Below are 22,734 nucleotides of genomic sequence, written 5' to 3' on the forward strand. Positions count from 1 at the left end.
GTTTTCTATTGCTATGTAACAAATTATCATAATTGTAATGGCTTAAAACAACGTATATTCTTTATCTCACAGTCTTTGTGTGTCGGTAGTCTGGCCATGGCTTAGCTGTGTCAGCTTTAGAAGGTCTCTCCCCCAAGGCTGCAGTCAAGATGTTGGCCAGGGTTTCTTCTGAAGGCTCAGCTAGAAAGAACCCACTTCTAAGCTCAGGTGGTTGTTGACAGTGTTCAGTTTCCATCTGGCTGTTGGCCAGCTTTCAGTTCCTTGCCCTCTGGGCCTCTGCAACATAGTTTCTTGTGTCCTTGAAATTAACAAGGGGGACAGTTAGCTAACAAGATAGAAGTCACAGTCTTATATAGCCTAATGATGAAAGTGCCACCCTATTATCTTTGCTATTTTCTAGTTTTTAGAATCAAGTCACTAGGCTTGCTCACACTCATGTGGAGGGATTATATAATGGCATGGTAAAAATGGAAACAATTTGAAACTTCTAACCATCTACTATCTATATCCTTGGTCAGTTATTAGCTATTCAGCTGATAAGTAAAGTTGGGTTTTCATTAGTCAAAGATTTGTATATGAGCAGTACTCTTGCCTGGAAAATCCCATGGACAGAGGAGCCTGGTAGGCTGCAGTCCATGGGGTTGCTAAGAGTCAGAAACGACTGAGCAACTTCACTTTCTCTTTTCACTTTCATGCATTGGAGAAGGAAATGGCAACCCACTCCAGTGTTCTTGCCTGGAGAATCCCAGGGATGGGGGAGCCTGGTGGGCTGCCGTCTTTGGGGTCACACAGAGTCGGACACGACTGAAGTGACTTAGCAGCAGCAGCAGCAGCAGCAATCCAGGACTTCTTTTTTCCCAAAAGGTGAACTTAAAAAAAAAAATACGGTGATGATGATATGAAAAGAAGCAATGCTCTTTGTTTTGTTTTGTGTTATTTCTTCTTTTTCCTCTTTATGATTTTATTTGCTATCATCTTAGTAAAAGTTAATTGGATGATGGTGATAGCATTGGGCTGGATCTAAGGCTCCATGAAAATACACAAAACTTTCTTCCTGGGGCTTCTCTGGTGGTCCAGAGGTTAAGAATCTGCCTGCCAATGCAAGAGACACGGGTGCGATCTTTGGTTGGTCAGACAAGATCCCACAAGCCACCGTGCAACTAAGCCTGTGCACCACAACTACTGAATCCGTGCTCTAGAGCTTGTGAACCCGTATGCCTCTAGGGCCCATACTCTGCAACAAGAGAAGCCACTGCAACGAGAAGCCCCTGCTTGCCACAGCTAGAGGAAGACCACGTGCCGCAGTGAAGACCCAGCATAGCCAAAAAAATCCCCCTAAACCAACTTTCATCCTTTCCTACCAGTCAATTGTGGCCTGTAAAGATCCCAGGAAACTTCAGTTGTAATCATCATCATTGTCATTATTGTTTTTCATCATCACCATTATCATCTATGTCCTAGCTTATATTTGGAGTTTATACTTTAAAAAATTGCTTTTATATATATAAGCTTAAGAAACATTTATTCCTGAGTTTAGTTCTCCAGCTTATAGGAAAAAGGGTAGTTGAGAATCCAGAAATGATAGACAATAAACTTACATTTTAATTTTCCTGCATCTAATCATTTAACCTGTATCCTGACACTGTGTTTCTGCATTAATTTATTCATTTAAAAATACTTAGTAATTGTGTAGTTTATTTCAAATATTATGATATGTACTGTGAATTCATTGATAAATAAGACATTCTCTTGACCGTCAAGAATCTCTCAGTGCAGTAGGAGAGACAGAGCTGTAGATAATATATTTTGCTATTGCTATTTGCTAAGTCACTTCATCGTGTCCGACTCTGTGCGACCCCACAGACGGCAGCCCACCAGGCTCCCCCGTCCCTGGGATTCTCCAGGCAAGAACATTGGAGTAGGTTGCCATTTCCTTCTCCAGTGCATGAAAGTGAAAAGTGAAAGGGAAGTCGCTCAGTCGTGTCCGACTCTTCTCGACCCCACGGACTGCAGCCCACCAGGCTCCTCCACCCGTGGGATTTTCCAGGCAAGAGTACTGGAGTGGGGTGCCATCGCCTTCTCTGAGATAATATATCACCGTAAATGAAATGATAGCAATAAGGCTTAGTGGTAGCACAGAGGAAATAATAATGAACTGTTTGCTCTACTTTCTTAGCCAAGGGTGAAAGCAATAATCTAAACTTATTTTTTTACTAAAGTGTAGTTGATTTACAATATTATAGTAATTTCAGGTGTACAACATGGTGTTTCAGTACTTTTATAGATTATAATTCATTTAAAGTTATTACAAAGCAATAGCTATATTTCTCTGTGCTGTATGGTATATCCTTGTTGCTTATTTTACACATAGTAGCGTGTATCCCTTAATCCCCTAAAATAATCTAAATTTTTGCCCAATGAAAGCTTTACAATTTCTTCCTCTTTTTCTCAGGTTTTGTTTTCTGGTCTGTGTGGTGTGCTCTACCCCACAGACCACAGATGCCTTTGTGGTATTTGTGTGTGTTTGCAGAAGTGATTATTTACATAATGAATGACCTCATTTTCAAGTAAGCCCATTGCCCTTAGACACAGGAAGCAGACCTTCCAGATCCAAGTGATAATAATACAACACAGTTTTACTTAGGGTTCTCTGAAACTCAGATACCAAGAAAGAATTAGACATACAAGGGATTTTTTGCAGGGTATGGGGGTGGAGGAGGGAAATTCTTATGAACAGTAAAGGAAAGAGGAAGCCAGAGCAGGCAAGGAGAAGATTCAGACTGAGATATTGGATTGGCCTAATAGTTTTGAAATGAGAGAGAAGAAAGGAGAATTTGATAGGATGATCATCAGATTAAAATGAATCCTTGAGACACCATCAGCAAGGTAAGTGGGGAGCCTTCTCCATGTCACACGTGTCCCATGACAGGCTGGAGTGGACTGGTTCTAGTGCCACCGTCATTACAGGAGCCGACTGTGAGCGTCTGGTCTCTGAAAGTGCAGTAGCTGGAGGCTATCTGCCTACTGCCCTCCTCCTCATAGATTCTTTGGAAGGGAGTTTTGAGCAGTACAGCTCCAAGGCCACCACAAATACTTTAATCATTTAGTAGATATGACATTTATGTAACATTATATTAATTCAGTAATTAAAGTATTATTTGGTCATATTTTTTATAATGCTTTCTTTTTATGACCCGCGTTTCCCTAGAATACACTAGAACATCTATGTGAAATTGTGGGCCATATTAATAGAAATCAACCATATTTTTGTGGCCCTATCTCTACTTAAATTCAGTAAGAGCTATAACTGTAATCTTGAACCAAAAATAGGTTAGGAATGGAAATTATTTATTTTAAGACTTTGTAGCCTTGCTAATAGAATTGTGTGTCACTATTAACTAATTGACAAATACAGCTGGATCATACACCTTCCTCAAAGTTATTTCCAGAAGTTCCCAAAGTTGTCATGCTGCTGCTGCTAAGTGGCTTCAGTTGTGTCCGACTCTGTGTGACCCCATAGACGGCAGCCTACCAGGCTCTGCCATCCCTGGGATTCTCCAGGCAAGAACACTGGAGTGGGTTGCCATTTCCTTCTCCAATGCATGAAAGTGAAAAGTGAAAGTGAAGTCACTCAGTCGTGTCCAACCCTCAGTGACCCCATGGACTGCAGCTTACTGCAGCTTACCAGGCTCCTCCGTCCATGGGATTTTCCAGGCAAGAGTATTGGAGTGGGTTGCCATTGCCTTCTCCGATAGGTGACCTCAAAAAAAGTCCTCTTCACCGAAGCCCCAAGAGCCACCATGTCCCAATCTCTCACTCCAATATCCATACTGATATCCCTGATCTGCTGAGGCACGCAAGTGATACTTCACTTCAACCACTGTTCACAGTGACCACCGTGAACTCTAACATGACCACAGTGATGTCTAAGAGCAAGAAGCTTCTCAAGATGTAAAGTATCGAGATGTCAAAGCAACACTTTCTTTCTTGGAATCACTGAAGCGTAGAACCAGTGTGTTCCACACACAAATGGAAGAAGGTTCTCTGTTCTGCATCATCATTGGATGCCATGCTACCATGTGCCTTTATCTCAAGACATCCCCCATGGAAATAGGTCTTCAGCTTCCATAGTCATTCCTGCTTTGAGAAAGGTTCAGGTCCAAGTCCATGGAGTGGACCATGGGGGCCACTATTTGAAACAGACTGTATGATGTTCTCCTTCTCTACATTTAACCCTGGAAGTAGAGAAATGGAGACAAACAAGGAAGTTTGCTGGTACTATAGGCTCAGAGTAATGAGGACCTGCATTAAGATAGTGGTAATGGGGATGAAAGGAGGCCAGTAGAATTTACCAGGGAGGCCAGTAGAATTTACCAGGATTAAGAATTCTAGTGATGATTTGGTAATGAAGATGAGGAAATCAATTTGAGATCTATTGGGGGTGGTAATAAGTGACATTTGAGTAGAGATACTGAATGAGCACAGAGGACAGGTGCTCAAAAGAAAAGCTGAAACAAAACACGATGATTTAGAAGTTATTACCCTTTGTGGTATTTAAAGCTGGGAAGAGTGTGCAGTGTGAAATTAAGAAGCACTGAAGTTAAAACCCTAAGAACAATGAGTCAATGAGCTAGACTGGGGAGAGGAGTCAGAATAGTTCAAGGACGACACGGAGAGAGTGGCAGCACCAACACAAAAGGAAGAACAGTGTTTTGAGAAAGGAGGTGACAGTTCTGTTAAGCATAGTCAAGTTCAAGGTAAAGATAGAAAAATTTTTGTTTTACTATGGCTGCAATGAGTCATGGTGACCTTATTAGGAAAGTATTTTCCACAAAGTAGTGGTTACAATACTTGTTTTCATTATAAAAAAGATTGTACATCTTGTCCAGTTGGGCCAACTGAATAACTTAGAAGAGATGAGCCAAATGCATTTCTTCTTGGAATTTTCCATGTTCATTGGTAATAAGGAGATTCATAAGGAAATAATAAAAAGTTCATCTATTTAAGTTGTAATCAACGGGTTCAATTTTATCCTCCAAGAAATCTTTCATCAAAACTACTAAAACATGGGCATGAGTTGATTATAATTGTTATTTCCTCTCCCTTCCCTTTCTTTTGAATCTCCTAGTGAAACTGTGACAACAGTTGGAAATTTTGTATTTTCAGTTTGATAGTTTTCTCAAAAATATAGATTCTTCTATTGTTTGGCATAGCACAGATAATTCTCACTGTGGAACATTCTATTTGATTACAATCGACTAGTGGGCCTCTCAGAACTACAGTTTTCTCATCTACAAAATAGGATAATGATATCCATATTACGGGTAGTTATGATGATTAAGTGAAATAATGTAGGAAAAGCACAAGGCATATTTTAAGTATACAGTCAGTGTTGGTTATTAAGCATTTATAAAAAAATACCTTATTTGAAGGGCTAATGAATTTTTTTTCTCTTTAAGGAAGAGATATAAGGAGCTTGTATTTCAATATCTATCTATCTACTAAGTCCATGAATTTCCCATTGCGCAAAGAATTTATTTGCCGAGGATATGATGATGATTTTTCCTTTTGCAGAGCTCTGAAGGGAGGTAAGCATTCAATTCACATTACTCTCAGAATAGAATATAATGTCTTATGAGAGTGCTGTGAAAATTAAATACTTTAAAAATGTGAAGTTCCTTTTCTAATAATAATTGTTCATTTCCACCCAATGTTTTTCTTTTAGCAGGCTAAACAACATTTTACAATTATGTTATTGGATTATTATTAAGATGACACTTATTTCGGTGTGTTTGAAGAGATATTAAAATTTTTACCTTGTTTAGATTAACACTGTACGTTTACCTTTCGTTATGGCTCTTGTTTTCTAAACATTGCATTTAGTATTTCTCATAAAAACACAGCAGCTTCTTCTATGCAGTTACAATGATTCCTTCAATGTCTTTTCTTCCTCTTTCTCACCTGGAGTTAGTCACAGAATCATAAAATTTCAAAGTTTAGGACCTTAAAGATCACTTATTGCAAACCTATGAATTTTTCCATAGTAATTTTTAAGGTAGTATTTTAAATAGTTAAAAAATTCTATATATTATATTTTCACATTACTTAAAATTGGAAAGCATAAACAATTAGAAAAGTCTACCCCAGGTTAGGGAACTAAGATTCCAAAAGACAGCAGCATGCCCCCTTCCCCAAACAAAATGTTTCTAAGTGAATCAATCTCTTGCTACACAAATGAAGCTTTAAAATGTGTCTCCCAACCAACCATCTCTCCTCATCTCTAACTTGTCTGCCACCCCCACGCCACATACAGATTGTGGAGGTGGCATTGTTATGAGTCTGGGTTCAGAGTTATAAAGACCTGAGCCAGTGTCCCAGCTGTTCTGCCGACCAGCAATGTGGCCTTGGGTGTTATTTAACTTCTCTCAACCTCACTTTCCTCCTCTGAGAAATGGGGACAAGGAAACCTATTTTATGTGGCTTTAAGGATAAAATTAGAGAATCTGTGTTTAAAAAAATTTTTAGTAGAGTGCTCAGTGTGAGAATTCAAGAATTATGGTGATTAAGTATGCATTTTTGTTCCTGACTTTATAGTCCTGTCATTTTTATAAGGGAGGAAACCAATGTCTGCAGTGGTTCAGCAATGTGCCCTTGGTCTTTTGGAGATCTGGTAATGGAGTAGCCTCTAGAACTGCTTTTCCACTGGACCATACTTTCTTTCTCTTTGAAAGAAATCCCTGGGAATTCTCTGGTGGTTCAGTGGTCAGCGCCCTGCACTTCCACTGCAGGTAGCGTGTGCTTGATCCCTGGTCAGGGAACCAAGTTTCCACAAGCTGCATGACATGGCCAAAACCCACCCCCCACCCCACCTCCCACCCCACCCCCCAAAAAACACCAAAAAAGCAACAATGACAACAAAAGAGTGAAAGATATTCTCTTGGCAGATTACTGTTTATAAAGTGTCCTTTTCTCTCATACAACAGTTTTACAATTACTTAATCTCTGTGGGATTATGTTGACATTTATATGAATTTTCGAAGTCTCACTTTTTTATGATTGAAGATGTATCAGACTCAACCCAGACTGCCTGCTTCTTCCCACTTCCCCTCCTTTCCTTCCACAAACATCTGTTGAACTTAATCTGAGAAAATCATGATTTCGGGTGTGGTGATTCAAAGTCTATGGGTAGGTTCTCTTTCTTCAGGTCACCTTGTTCTGGGAAAGATAGTCATGGTAACAAATGTTACAATGAAATGTCATAAATGCTAGTAGATTATATGCTCTTAGTTTTAATTGCATAGTTATCAATTTACTGTGACAGGAGAACTTCATGAGGCTTCAGAGACTATTTTATTAGAGTCTTAAATCTAAGAACCCTAGAGAGTAAGAAAAAAGGACATACCCTGAGATGAAACAGCATATGCAAACTTGTTTAGCCAGGAAAGAATACAGTTTATTTGGAGAGTAGCTTTTTCAAAAAAGTTGATATTTAATTATTTGGCTCACTGGGTCTTAGTAGTGGCATGTGGGATCAAGTTCCCTGACCAGGGATCAAACCCAGGGCCCCTGAATTGGAGTCTTAGCCATTGGACCATGAGGGAAGTCCCTGGAGAGTAGCTTTTTTGTAGCTCGAGCAGAATGTATTTGTGGGAAATTGGAGATGAACCTAGAAAAGGGGCCAGGGTAGCGTAAGTCATGGGTTAAATACCAGCCTGAATCTTGTTGTTAGTGGGTAGGGGTGACCCAAGGAGATTTCCGTTTTTGCAGATAACTAGTGTCCCTGTGGAAGTGTTAGCCAAGATAAGAGGCTAGGCAGGAAATTCGGGCAGTCCTCACTGGGGCTCCTGTTGCAGCCAGGGGAAGTGAAAATAAGTAACAAATTGCTTTGTTCACTTTCTGAGGAGGGGCCAGCTGGTTCCTTATATGCAGTGAGAGTAGACGATCCCCTGGAGAAAGGAATGGTTACCCACTCCAGTGTTCTTGCTTGGAGAATTCCATGGACAAGAGGAGCCTGGTGGGCTACAGTCCATTGGATAGCGAAGAGTCAGACACGACTGAGCACCTAACACACTGGGGTAGGACGGAGGAGTTACTTACGTAGTTTGCCTACTCCTTTGGTGGTGTTGAGTGCAGGGGACAAAAGCAGAATACCCTGTTTTTGCTCCCAACATCCTGTTTTTGCTCCTGGCTCTTCAGAAGTGGCAGTTGGGTTTTTTGGCCTTTTTGTATCCTATTGTCCATAATTTGCCCCAACTGTGCATGCCTGCAATTATTTTTAGTCCCGTATAGTTTCTGTCTGTCTTGTTTCTAGAGGAGATATTTGTCCAGGTGTAGGTACTACAGCAAAGGTTCCCAGGTCCCAGCCTGTCTCAGAAGGAGGTGGGTTTTGGCTGAGGTAAGAAACTTGGATGGAAGGAAATGCAGCTGGGAGGCTGTGTAAGGGACCATGAAGGAGGCCCTGGGAGTAAAGAGAAGGAGACGAAAGAGTGTATTTTGGGAGACAGGAGTGGTGGGACTGCTGACTGATTTGATGTGGCAGGTAAACATCAAATAAATCAAGAACTGCTCCAGGGTGTTGATTGGATGGATAGAAGTGCCATGATTGGAAATGATGTGTGTAAAAGGAAGGGACAGATTTTTAAAGAGAAAGACAGTGGGTTCTGGTTTGGCATGTTGGGCTCAAGGAATTTGGGAACATTCAGATAAAGAAACTCACTTGGCAGCTAAGTACATGGGCCTAGAGATCAGGACATTCCGATTTAAGAAGCACTGATGTTATAAACAGACCTTTGAAAATTTGCAAATCAAATGAGTAAGGAAAATACTCAACGACTTGTTGCTGTTACAAAGGTCCTACATTTTTAGGATGTGATACATAGAGAATATGGGCAAGTGAATAAACTGTGGAAAATTCTTAAAGAGATGGGAATACCAGACCACCTGACCTGCCTCTTGAGAAATCTGTATGCAGGTCAGGAAGCAACAGTTAGAACTGGACATGGAACAACAGACTGGTTCCAAATAGGAAAAGGAGTATGTCAAGGCTGTATATTGTCACCCGGCTTATTTAACTTATATGCAGAGCACATCAAGAGAAATGCTGGGCTAGAGGAAGCACAGGCTGAAATCAAGATTGCTGGGAGAAATATCAATAACCTCAAATATGCAGATGATACCACCCTTATGGCAGAAAGCGAAGAGGAACTAAAGAGTCTCTTGATGAAAGTGAGAGAGGAGAGTGAAAAAGTTGGCTTAAAGCTCAACATTCAGAAAATGAAGATCATGGCATCCAGTCCCATCACTTCATGGGAAATAGATGGGGAAACAGTAGAAACAGTGGCTGACTTTATATTTCTGGGCTCCAAAATCACTGCAGATGGTGATTGCAGCCATGAAGTTAAAAGACACTTACTCCTTGGAAGGAAAGTTATGATCAACCTAGATAGCATATTCAAAAGCAGAGACATTACTTTGCCAACAAAGGTCCGTCTAGTCAAGGCTATGGTTTTTCCAGTGGTCATGTATGCACGTGAGAGTTGGACTATAAAGAAACCTGAGCGCTGAAGAATTGATGGTTTTGAACTGTGGTGTTGGAGAAGACTCTTGCGAGTCCCTTGGACTGCGAGGAGATCCAACCAGTCCTGGGTGTTCATTGGAAGGACTGATGTTGAAGCTGAAACTCCAATACTTTGGCCACCTGATGCAAAGAGCTGACTCATTGGAAAAGACCCTGATGCTGGGAAAGATTGAGGGCAGGAGAGAAGGGGACGACAGAGGATGAGATGGTTGAATAGCATCACCAACTCAGTGGACGTGGATTTGGATGGACTCTGGGAGTTGGTGATGGCCAGGGGAGCTTGGTGTGCTGTGGTTCATGGGGATGCAAAGAGTCGGACATGACTGAGCTACTGAACTGAACTGAAGATAAAAATTACACATAATCTTTCCACTTCTTACACATAAACACACACACACATCTTCATTTCTTTCAAAAACACATTTTTGAATAAATAAGGGGATATTTCAAAGGCATTTTAAATTTAATGTCTGTTAACCCTGTTTTTGGAGAAGGCAATGGCACCCCACTCCAGTACTCTTGCTGGAAAATCCCATGGATGGAGGAGCCTGGTGGGCTGCAGTCCATGGGGTCACGAAGAGTCGGACACGACTGAGCGACTTCACTTTCTCTTTTCACTTTCATGCATTGGAGAAGGAAATGGCAACCCACTCCAGTGTTCTTGCCTGGAGAATCCCAGGGACGGGGGAGCCTGGTAGGCTGCCGTCTATGGGGTCGCACAGAGTTGGACACGACTGAAGTGACTTAGCAGCAGCAACCCTGTTTTCAGGATTTCGCTAGGGTTTCTGTAACAAAGTACCAAGAATTGGATGGCTTAGAACAGATTATGGTCTAACAGCTCTGGAACTAGAAGTCAGCGACCAAGGTGTTGGCAGGATTGTGCTTCCCCTGAAGCCTCTTGGTTAGGAAGGATCTGTTCCAGGCCTCCCTCCTAGCTCAGGGGGCCTGAGGAGATTCTTGCCTTGTAGATGACCATCTTTCTCCTGTGTCTCCTTGTGTGGTCTTCCCTCTATACGTGTTGGTCTGCCTGTCCAAATTATCCCTCTTTATAAGGACACAGTCATATTCAGTTAGGACCCACCTTAATTACCTCATCTTAACTTGACCATCTGCAAAAATCCTATTTCCAAATAAGTCTGTGCTCAAGGTACTGGGGGTTTGGGCTTGAATATCTGTTGGGGGGACACTTTGCAACCCATAACACCATCTGAGGCTTGGGTCCTATGTGCTGCATAAGTGCAGGGAAACCTGGACTGGACCACCAGTGAGCTACGTGGTACCTTTTGGGAAGAGCAGAGAAGGGTCTAAGCTGAGGTTCTGTCTTCCTTGTCTCTGACTCTGCCTTGTTTCTGTCTTGGCTTCTTCAAGAGGCTTCACATTAACTCCCTATAAGAGGAGAATGGGAAATATATCTTTCTTGGAAATAAAAGCAGCTGAAAAAGAGGGCTGCCCCACAGAAGAGGTTAGAGCTCCTTCTCACCTGACCTGGTAGACATTCAGGCAAATTTCCCAAATAGAAATTTGGGGGTTACTTTTTTTTTGGCTGCACCATGCAGCATGCAGATTCTTAGTTCCCTGACCAGGGATCAAACCCATGCCCCCTGCAGTGGAAGCACGGGGTCTTAACCATCAGAAGAGTCCCTTGGAAGCTACTCTTGATTTCCTCCTCAAACTGTAGTCCCATCCATCACTCTCTCTTACGAAGCTGGCAGTGTTCACTTCACAACCAGGGCCGTATACTCAGGAGGTCTTCACATTTGGGCTTTACTATTCTGGGATTGCAATCTTGAGATTCTTAGTCATTTTATCTTTGAGTGTGTGTTTTGTACACAAAGTGTGATGGGCCAGTGGTATATGTGCCCACCTACCCCGGACAGGTTCTTGGCTTCCTGCTGTTCACTGCCCTGTTAGCACCCTGGTCCCTTCCTGGCATCCCCCATCTTGTCCCATCTGGTGGCATCTGTTACCCTCTACCCCTGGTGGAGGCCTGGAGCTGGGAGGGTCAGGGTCAGGCACAGTGTCATGCAGTGTCTGGGGTGGGGTATGGCAGTGACCACCCCACCTGGACTGGCTGCACCATGGCACTGTTTAGTGGGTGACTAGATGAGGACCAGATGGTTTCCCCTACAGCAGGTAACTTATGGAGGTATTTTATGGAGGTTGCAAAGCCTTTGAGGGTCATGTGTGGGTCTGCAGGCCTGTGGTAGAGAAAGATGCCTTATTTGGCTTCCCTGCCCTCCTCTGGAGTATGAGGCAACCAGTTGTCAGGGCTACAGTTTGCACAGGTTTCCCCTACCCTCACGCCATCTCCCATCATTATGGAGCAGCCCCTGGGTGCATGTGAACTTCTATATTTACCTTGCGACTGGTGCAGGGAACATTCTCAGATTCTTCTATGCCTGGAGGACCTTCTCAACCTCCTTCTGAATTTTCTGAGTCTGGCTTGTAACAGTTTCTTCTCACCAGCTTCAGGCACCTTCTGGGCATGAGCCATGAAATACAAATTGTGAAACTTCAGTGATTCTGCCTTGGAGTTAAATGCTCTGATATTTGTGTTTACAATTGATATTATACAATATAATGAGGAATGGTAAAATTCATGCTAATAATTTAAAATTTTGTTTTATTTTGAATAGATTAAATAGCAAATTAAAACTATGGCAGTAACTGTGGTTAGCACTGCTGTGTGGTTTATTTGTAAGTTGCTAAGAGAGTAGATCCTGAAAGCTCTTATCACAAGGGAAAAAAAAACTCTGGTTTTATGAGGTGATGAATTACTGTGGTAATTATTTAGTGCCATGTGTAAGTTAAGTTATTATGCTCTACACCATAAACTTATGTGCTGTGTCAATTATATCTCAGTAAAACTGAAAGAAAAAAAGATTTAAAAAGTATCATGGCAAATCTATAGGGAGAAAGAGAGACTGTGAAAGAAAGGAAAAACTTTATATTTTAGTATCTTTAATGGATGTTTCCCCAGCTTTCTAAATAAGTACCCCCTCCCACTTTCTTTTTTTTTAAAAAATATGTTTAATTGCTTATTTGGCTGTGCTGGGTCTGTTGTGGCCTGTGGAATCTAGTTCCCTGACCAGGGATCAAACCTGGGCCCCCTACACGATAAGTCTTAGCCCGTAGACCATCAGGGAAGTCCCTGGGTCCCTATTTTCATTTTGTGCTTAGCCTTGCAAATTATGAAACTGGTCTTAGAGCCAGGTATGCAGGGACCAGGTAGTACCAAGAGCTGGAAATTCAGAAGTGACCAAAGTACCGCCCCTGTCCTCATGGAGTTTGTAGAGCAGTGGAGGAAACAAGATGGTCACCAAGTCATGAAAGAAGATAAAGATGAGAATGAAATAAGGTTCATTTTACAGTATGTGCTCTCAAGGAAAGCAGCAGGATAACTAGGTAGAGCATGATGAGGGAGGTTACCTGAGGTGGAGGTCATGAGGGGCCTTTACCTCCTGTCTCTTCACCGTTATCACTGCCTCCTGGGCTCTGACTGGTCTCCCTGACTTTCAGTGTCCCCTTAAATCCAGCTACTGTACAGTCATGTGACTCAACTCTCCAAACAAAATCTGACTAATTCACACCCTTGGTTGTTTCCCCATCACCACCATTCTCTTCCCGTGGAGTCTAAGTCAATTCATGCTAACTTCTTCAATTTTACTTCTTCGCACTCCTGCTGCTTCTTTGCTTTAATGACACTGAGCCCCTTTCAGGCATACCTGTAAACTATCAGAATATTGATTTTCACCTTCCTGCCTTTGCTCCTCTTTTCCCAACCACCTGGAATATACCCCCTACCTACCTTCCCATTTTTTATGTCAGTTCAATTGTCATAATAACATTAACATCAATGAGAATATTAACAACATCATTGACAATACCATCATCATTTTTATTCACAAGATGCTCTGAGGGTTGTAGAAAGGAGTAACATTTAATGTTATAATAGATAACATTTGAATGTTAATAATATTTAATGAGACATTGTTCTGAGCACTTACATGTATTAACTTCTATAGCTCTTGTCTACAAAGAATGTCACCTGCCATATCAGTAAACAGAGGATATTGTGGCCATTAAGCCATCAGCCACTGCAGCTGCTCCCACCCCTTCCCTCTAAAGTAGACTGTGAGGGGATTGAGGATGGAGAAAACAAGATACTGGCCCATGATACTGGCCCTCAGATCTAGGGCATGTCTGAGGTACATATCAAAGGAAAGATTCGATGAGCATCTTCCCATACATAGAAAAGTGCTAAATTCATGAACCTGAGATGTCTAGATTTTCTTTAATAGAAATCTTTTGATGTTCCAACTACCTCGGTGTTTTTTTTTTTTTGCAAGAATTCCTATGTATTCTCGCTCCTCCCTTATCTCTTTGGAGCAGTCCCTCTGAGCTATCTGAGAGGCCATCTTCTGGGCTTAAGTCCTCAGTATGTCTACTGCATAAAATATAGTTCTCAACTATAGGTTGTGCATTTTTTTTTACTCGACACCCTCATAGTAATCCTATGAAATAGACATTATTATCCATTGTCATTTTGCTGAGGCACAGACAAGTTAAGTGACTTGCCCAAGGTCACATACTGAATAAGTTGAGGAGCTGGGATTCAAACTCGAGCAGGTCAGGCCGCAGAAGCATCACTCTTAATAAAAAACTATCCTGCCTTCATCCTTACTGCACTTTTCATCACACGGTGAATTTGTACTGGTTTATTTGCATGTCTGTGTTCCAGGAGACTTTAACTTTTTGATGGGAAGGATGGTATTGTACTAAGCGTGTCTCTCCTGGTGCAGAGTAGGCTTTCAATAAATATTTGTTGAACTATTAAATTTGAATTCAATTAATCTTGAATAAAAGATCCTAAGATCATTAAGATATGGTCACTTTACTGAATTCAAGAGCCAATTTTCTCAATGTATGAGCACCCCTAATAAGAATACCCCCAGAAGCAAATAAATAAATCCTTATTTGGGAAAAAGAAGGTACAGATGCAGACATTATCCAATCATTTGCTATTAAGGATTGTCTTTAGCCAACTCAGGGAACAGTAATCATTATAGTTTGCATTTGGCTATTTTTATTACTTTAAAAAAGATTTTTGGGGCTTTCCTGATGGCTCAGTGGTAAAGAATCTGCCTGCCAGTGTGGGAGACACAGGTTCAGTTGTTGATCCCAGAAGATCCCACATGTTTCAGAGCAACTAAACCATGCACCACAACTATTGAGTCTATGTTCTAGAACCCATGTGCCACAAGTGCTAAGCCCGTGTGTGTGAACTACTGAAATGTGCATGCTCTAGGGCCCATACTCTACAGTAAGAGGAGCCACTGAACTAAGAAGCCCACAACTGGGGAGTAGCCCCCACTTACTGCAACTAGAGAAAAGCCTGTGCAGTAACGAAGACCCAGCACAGCCAAAGATAACAATAAGTAAATTCAAATTTTAAAAAAGATTTTTGGTCACTGTTGCTTTTGTTAGAGATTCAAAGCATTTTTCTTTCTATCCCTGCCCTTTAAGTTCACTCCTTTGTTGTTTCTGACCGGGTCAGTGGTTTTCCCTGAATTTCTAACTGTTTCCCACAGCTTCTGCAGGGCCAGGCCCATGACTATGCATTTCAACAGTGACTATATACCTAGGCTTCTCAGTGGTGGGGTTGAAAGGAGCTTTGATATCCTGGCTGCCTCCCAAAACTCTCCTCCACCTTTAGGAAGATTTTTCTTTATCATTTCGTGCTGAGACGCAGCAACAACAGAGATGCACACGTGTAACGTGGGATGAAGCATATTAGCACTAGCTTGTTCATCATTCATTTATTACTGAGACCAGTGGGCCTTACAAGTTTGTGTCCACTAGGGGATGAGATACAGGCTGATACTGAGAGGGGCTCAGGGTGGCAGAGGAAGCCACGGGGGAATCATAGACAGGGGATAAGATTTGTTGTTTCTCTACAATTTTGCTTGGATTACTTTTGCCAGTAGTAAAATTATAAAAGGTACATATCATACTGTGTGTGTGTGCTAAGTAGCTTCAGTCGTGTCTGACTCTTTGCAACCTTATGGACTGCAGCCCACCAGGCTGTTCTGTCCGTGGGATTCTCCAGGCAAGAATATTGGAGTGGGTTGCCATGCCCTCCTCCAGGGGAATCTTCCTGACCCAAGGATTGAACCTGTGTCTCTTACATCTCCTGCATGCATGTCATACTACAAAAAAACAAAATTACCTAATATTTGCCAATAACTTTTTGTATTTTGGTTGCAGAGACTGTGAACACAACAATACAATTCTCCTTCAGGGGAATACGATTTTCTAAGGTATTGTTCAAGTCGTTTCGTACTTCTTTAATGTTTTGTTGTAACAGATGTGTTAAGAATTTGAGAAAAGCAATCCACAACTTCTAAAAATATTGATTCAAAATTAAGATGTTCAAAATTTTTTTTTTAACTTTTGTTGATTTTGTATATTTTGCTATTTATTCTTTCTGTAGAATATGGAAAAATAGAAAACTTACACCAAAGGAAACCTTTTCTATTTATTTTTTAATAATTTTGTTTATCTACTTTTGGCTATGCTGGGTCTTCGTTGCCGTGCAGGCTTTTCTCTGGCTGCAGCGAGCGAGGGCTACTGCCTAGTCATAGTGTGCAGGTGCCCCGTTTTGGCGGCCTCTCTTGTTGTGGAGTGTGGGCCCTAATGCAGGTTTCAGTAGTTGACACACGTGGGCTCGGCAGTTGTGGCACACGGGCTTAACTGTTCCGTGGCATGTGGGATCTTCCTGGACCAGAGATCAAACCCATGTCTCCTGCATTGGCAGGTGGATTCTTTACCACTGTGCCACAAGGAAAGCCCAAGAAAACTCTTTTTAAATTCCAACGTATATTGCTAAAAGTAATGCAAATGCTCACTGTTAATATGATGAGTGATCTTTGGGTGAAAGCATTGTTGTGACCATTGTGTGTAACTCAGTAACTGCCTCCATGAGTAATAATGATGGGCAATGTTAGATATTTGCATTAGAAGTGCAATGAAACTTTGTACATTTCACTTTTGGTTAACTATTTTAAAATAAACATTAATAATACATATTCTTTACCTATTTTGTTTCAAATTATCAATATTTCTAATGTTTGAAAATTTCATAGGCTAGTCTAGAAAACTGAGAAAGTATTAAGTAGCTTCCTGCTAGTAAGACAAAATTCTTATAAAAGTCTTACAAGATAGAAGCATCTAACATTTTATATTACTTGTATTTCATTTTAGGGACAGTACAACTGTATTACAGAAGCCATCGAGGGGAACACTGAAGAAAAGCTCTTTTGCTTGAACTTTACTATCATACATTACCCTGATTTCAATTAGAATAAATCAAGTATTTGCTTTTGTTTTTCAAAAGTTTTATTCTTCACTTAAAATATTTTTTACACTGTATATTTGTTTGCTAGGTCTGCCATAGCAAATACCACAGACTAGGTGGCCTAAACAAGATTTATTTTGTTCTGGAGGCTATAAATCTGAGATCCAATTGTCAGCAGATTGGGTTCCTTTTGAGGCCTCTCTCCTTGGCTTGTAGATGGCCTTTGTCTCCCTATGTCCTCGCATCATCTTCCCTCTGGGCATGTGACCCTAATCTCTTACAAGGACACCAGTCATTGGTTTAGGGCCTACCCGAGTGACATCATTTTACCTTACTTGTCTCTAAATCTAGTCACCTTCAGAGGTACTGGGGTTAGGACTTCAGCTTGTGAATTATGAGAATTCACAATTCAGCCTGTATCACACAGGTAATAAATATAATCTCTCCAGTTGCCCAACTTCTCTCCAATTTCTGCATCTGCTTTGGAACAAGTTGCCAGCATTGGTTGACTGGACTCCTCTGCTGCCTCCTGACTGACCACCCTACACCTGGTCAGGTACCTCAGGTAAGTTATCCTTCACAGAGGCAGTTTCAATAATACTTTCAAAATACAGCTCATGGCGCACACGGAAGAAAACAAAAACAAGCCCCTCCTAAACGGGGTTTTTGATCCTGTTTGGGCTAAAGCTGGACTCTTTTGGAGGGTCTGCTAGTCCCTCCCCCCCTTTTCCCTCCCCAGCCCCTTTTCCCATCACCCTTCCCTTGCTCTCTGTGTTCGAGAATGTGCCATACTCCCTCCTACTCCAGAGCCTTCACCCACAGAGTTCCTTCTGCTTCAGTTACATGCATGCACCCTACTTGACCCTTATCCCCTATCAGTAATAGGTGTGGATCTTCATTGGCTCAGATGCTACTTTCTCAGGGAATTCTCATCAGGTAGCATACAGTACACCTATTACACTTTTGATACTGGGCAGGGGCAGTCCTGAGTAAAACTGTACAGAAACTGTGTCACGTGGAGCCAGGCTTTGAATCTCCTGTGGCTTTCTTGGTCCCCCAGATCCCTTTCCTCCACCCACCTTTACCTCATCCAGGCAGGGGCTGGCTTACTTTGTGATAATGCTTTTGTTGACCTAGGTTACTTCCTCCAGTTCTTAACACTCTTTTTGTCATCACAGGCAGGGTAGTCAGCTCAGTTTTGCTTACCACTCTTGACTAGCACCTAGCATAGTACTTAAGCTTGAATTTGCTCTGAATCCATATTTGTTGAATGGTTAAACAAACATTTTCTTCTTATAAAATATTCAAATAATACATTATCTGTAGAACAGTATTCACGCACTCATTTAACGAAAATTTATTGAGCACCTGCTATATGTCAGGCTGGATGCTGGGGTACAGCATTTAACAACCCAGGTAAGAAATATTCCAGTTCTTATTGAGTTTATATTTTTGTGGAAAGAGACTGGCAACTAAGTTACTTTAGAAGCAAACACAGTGTGCTAAGCACCGTAAACAACAATAAAGCAGGGAAGAGGGTAGGGATGGAGGTGGGGAGGTGATATGGTTTTACTTTCAGATAGGGTGGTCAGGAAAGGCCCCACCAAGAAGATGATATTTGAAAGAGATGAGGGAGCAGCCCATGTGGCTTTTTAGAAGTAAAGGCTTTGTAGTTGAGAGAAAGCTGATTTCAAGGGCCCAGAGTTGGAGTGTGTTCTTCCTTGAGGAGGAACAGGGAGCTGTTCACACGAAGGGCATATGGCGAGATGCCGTTAGAGAGGTGTGTGTATTGGGGGTGGTAGGCATGTGCTGTGGAGTTTGATGGGCCATTCTTAGGACTTTGACTGTTGCTCTGAATGAGATGGAAAGTTCCTGGAGGTTTCTTTGAGAGAGAATGACATTGGCTCACATTTTAAAAAGGCAGCTGTCTACTTAGATGTGGGAAAAAACAGGGAGCTTCTTGCGACCATCTAAGTAGGGAAGGAAGGAGGAGGAAGTTGAGAGGATTTTGAGTAATCCATGTGAAAGGTGATGGAGGAAGTGGTGATAAATGATCTAAGCTGGATATATTCTGAAAGTTGAGACAACTCCAAAAATACTTCTGCTGATGAGTTGGATGGTAGAGTATGAAACAAAGAGAGGAGTCAGGGATGATTCCAAATGGAAGGATAGAGTTGCCATTACTTGAGATGGGGAAGTCAGGGAGGAGCATGTTTTAGGGGAGAAAAATCAAGAACTTTGTTTTGGACACTTTGAGATACCTATTAATCCAAGTGGAGACTTTGGGAAGGCAGTGGATAAATGAATTTGAAGTTCAGGAGAGAGTTGGAGATGGAGATGGACATTTGGAAGTTGCCAACATGTAGAGAGAAGGGTTGACAGAGAAAATAAGAGGTCCAAGGATTGAGCCTTGGGATTCTCTTTCATCGGGGGTGGGGGTGAGAGGTTTAGGAGAAGTCAGCAGAAGAGAGGGAGTGGCCATGGAAGTAAGAGAAAACCTGGAATGCTAGCCTGTTGGAAGTCAGGTGAAGAAGCTCTTTCAATGATTTTGATCTGCTCATCTGTTAAATAAGATGAAGACTGAGTGCTGACTTTTGGATTTTGCAATGTGGGGGTCTGTGATTTGATAATATCACCAATAGAGGGTCCCCAAACATTGATTGCAATCTTGTGCCATTCAAATCTGGGGGTCATTATTAAGCTCTTTCTCTCTCTCTCTCCTTTTTTTTTTTTTGCCTTTTCATACTGTTAAAACTCAACATTCAAAAATCTAAGATCATGGCATCTGGTCCCATCACCTCATGGCAAATAGATGGGGAAACAATGGAAACAGTGACAGACATTGTTTGTTTGGGCTCCAAAATCACTGCAGATGGTGACTACAGCCATGAAATTAAAAGACACTTGCTCCTTGGAAGAAAAGCTATGACCAACCTAGACAGCATATTAAAAAGCAGAGACATTACTTTGCTGACAAAGGTCCGTCTAAGTCAAAGCTATGGTTTTTCCAGTGGTCATGTATGGATGTGAGAGTTGGACTATAAAGAAAGCTGAGCCCTGAAGAATTGATGCTTTTGAATTGTGATGTTGGAGAAGACTCTTGAGACTCCCTTGGACTGCAAGGAAATCCAATGAGTCCATCCTAAAGGAAATCAGTCCTGAATATTCATTGGAAGGACTGACGCTGAAGCTGAAGCTGCAATACTTTGGCCACCTGATGCAAAGAACTGACTCACTGGAAAAGACCCTGATGCTGGGAAATATTGAAGGCAGGAGGAGAAGGGGATGACAGAGGATGAGATAGTTGGATGGCATTGGTTGGTCGGACTCATATCTGACTTGTTGGACATGAGTTTGAGCAAGCTCCGGGAGTTGGTGATAGATAGGGAAGCCTGGCGTGCTGCAGTCCATGGCATCACAAAGAGTCGGACATGACTGAGGGACTGAACTGAACTGACTATGCTCTCTGTGGTGCCCTGTGTAATCCCCACTCACCAAGGTTTGAGGTAGGAGGGCAGGTCTTTACCCACCTCTTATTTCATCCCTTAAGGGGAGGGGCTTGGGGATGAGGGTCACAGCATAGCTTCCTCTAAAAACACTTCCATAAATCTTCCCCTTTAAGATCCTTCCTTGCCAGAAAGATCCCTTGACCTTTTTAATACTTGAGGTAAATTCTTTATATGCTTGATGTAAATATTTTTTATGTACTTCATGTGTGATAGCTCTTTCTGTAACTGTTGAACTCTTGAGAGGATTCCAGAGCTGCAAAATCGGTGATCAGATATTCCCTACTCCCTGATGCTGCCTGGTGTATGCTGTAGTCCTGGCTCCATGGATCCTGATTTGCTAGATCAGCTAGTGTGGGGTGATCTCCAGGGAATTATCGGTCCATTTGGGCACTTGACTGAAGTTGGCTCAGTCAGACTACAGGAAGAACTAGAATTCCACGTCTGTCTCAGTGGATATAAGCCAGAAGGATGTTGCCTCCATTTGTGCTGACAGTCATCTGATGACCATAAGGGGAACCTGACTTTGGATGAAGCCAATACTTTGGACAGAGGAATAGAGAGTTAGAAAGCACCTGAAACTCTGCAGACACTTGAGTCATTGGATTAACTAAGCCAGACCCAGCCTACCTCTGAACAGTCCTGCTATTGGTTTAGTGGGTTGGAATCAGAACTCTATTACTTGCAGCTGAAAGCATTCTAGTTAATTTATAGCTACATGGTCTGACTCATCCTGGAAGTCAGCCTAATTTCAGATTTTATCCCTCCCTTTGTTCCCTTCTGGCTTTCTCCATTGTTTTATTTTTTTAATTTTATTTTTAGAATTAATTTTTAAAAACTGAGGTGGCATTGACTTATAACATTATATATTTCATGTGTTCAACATTATATGTCTACTTCTGTATACCCTACAGTCTGCTCTTAACCAAAGATTTAGTTTCCATCTGTGTGAATATGGATAACCTCTTTTACCATTTCACCCTCCCCACCTCTCCCCTTCTGGTAACCACTACTCTGTTCTCTGTATCTACAGTTTGTTTTCATTTTTCTTATGGCTTTAATCCTTCCATTGCTGACACTGTGTGGCAACTTACCTATTATGCATACTGGGCACAATGCCTAGGCTTTCAAAAATGTTTTAAAATTTTAATTTCCCTTAAAATAAGAATTTTAAAAATGGGTATAATAACAATGAATATATAATAATGAATCTAGTCCAGGTTATATTCATCTTTATGCCAAGGCAGTTTTAAAATATACTTTTTAATATATGTATTTTTTATGCAGAATGGGGGCCTGTGAAAACAAAAGTGGTAGGATCCAGGGAAGTCATAATGTGGCTCTGGTGTGTGGTTACTACATTCTCTGCTTTGGGGACTTTTGCTAATATTAGAAGGTTGCTAGGTGAATAGACTTCTTCAGTATTTAGTTAATGCCTCCTGTTTTCCAGGCACTGTGCTTGGCTTTAAAGATATACATGGAAACAAAGCAAATAAGAATGGTTCTTCTCTTCACAGTTTTTGATCTAGTAGGAAAATCTTACAACAGAACAAGTGACTATTGTAAAATATGATGCGGGGGTCATTGCTGGAGGGGAAGTATAGTGTGATAGGGCAAGAAACAAGAGGAGAACTGAATCCAGTCTGCTGCTAAGTCGCTTCAGTTGTGTCCGACTCTGTGCGACCCCAGAGATGGCAGCCCACCAGGCTCCCCCGTCCCTGGGATTCTCCAGGCAAGAACACTGGAGTGGGTTGCCGTTTCCTTCTCCAATGCATGAAACTGAAAAGTGAAAGTGAAGTTGCTCAGTCGTGTCCAACTCTTCGTGACCCTCTGGACTGCAGCCCACCAGGCTCCTCCGTCCATGGGATTTTCAAGGCAAGAGTATTGGAGTGGGTTGCCATTGCCTTGTCTAGGGGATAGGAAAAGGTCTCCTGGAGGCAGTGACTTGGAGGCTGAGAGTTGGAAGTTGAGTTTGAAATTAAAGTTCTATATTCCAGGCATAGGAAAGGGAAGTGACAGGTTTAGAAGTGAGGGAGGTTCAGCATATTCAAGATGTTGAGAATGTTTAATGATATGACCAGCCAATAGTTCCTGATGTTTATCATGCCAGATGGTGGCCACTTTTATAGACATTTTGCAAGTAAAAAAGCATTAATCCTCACAGCAATCTAAGAGATAGATATTAGTATTATCCCCATTTTACAGATGGGACATATAGAGAAGCAGCACAGAAATTAATGTAACTTGGGCAAGGTTGTATACCTAGTAAGTGGCAGAACTGGGGTTGGGTCCTG

General features: G+C 41.7%; 1 protein-coding gene across 1 annotated transcript in view; it reads left to right on the forward strand.

Annotated features, from left to right (window-relative positions):
* LY96 (lymphocyte antigen 96) overlaps positions 1-17,010 on the forward strand; it is a 32,825-nt gene extending 15,815 nt beyond the window's left edge. Inside the window, 3 exon segments of the mRNA NM_001046517.1 lie at positions 5,460-5,588; positions 15,845-15,897; positions 16,841-17,010. Of these exon segments, the coding sequence (NP_001039982.1) occupies positions 5,460-5,588; positions 15,845-15,897; positions 16,841-16,939 (281 nt within the window). The 3' untranslated portion in view covers positions 16,940-17,010.
* The last annotated feature ends 5,724 nt before the right edge of the window (positions 17,011-22,734 follow it).

This window comes from Bos taurus, chromosome 14 (assembly GCF_002263795.3).
Source record: "Bos taurus isolate L1 Dominette 01449 registration number 42190680 breed Hereford chromosome 14, ARS-UCD2.0, whole genome shotgun sequence".
NCBI lineage: Eukaryota > Metazoa > Chordata > Mammalia > Artiodactyla > Bovidae > Bos > Bos taurus.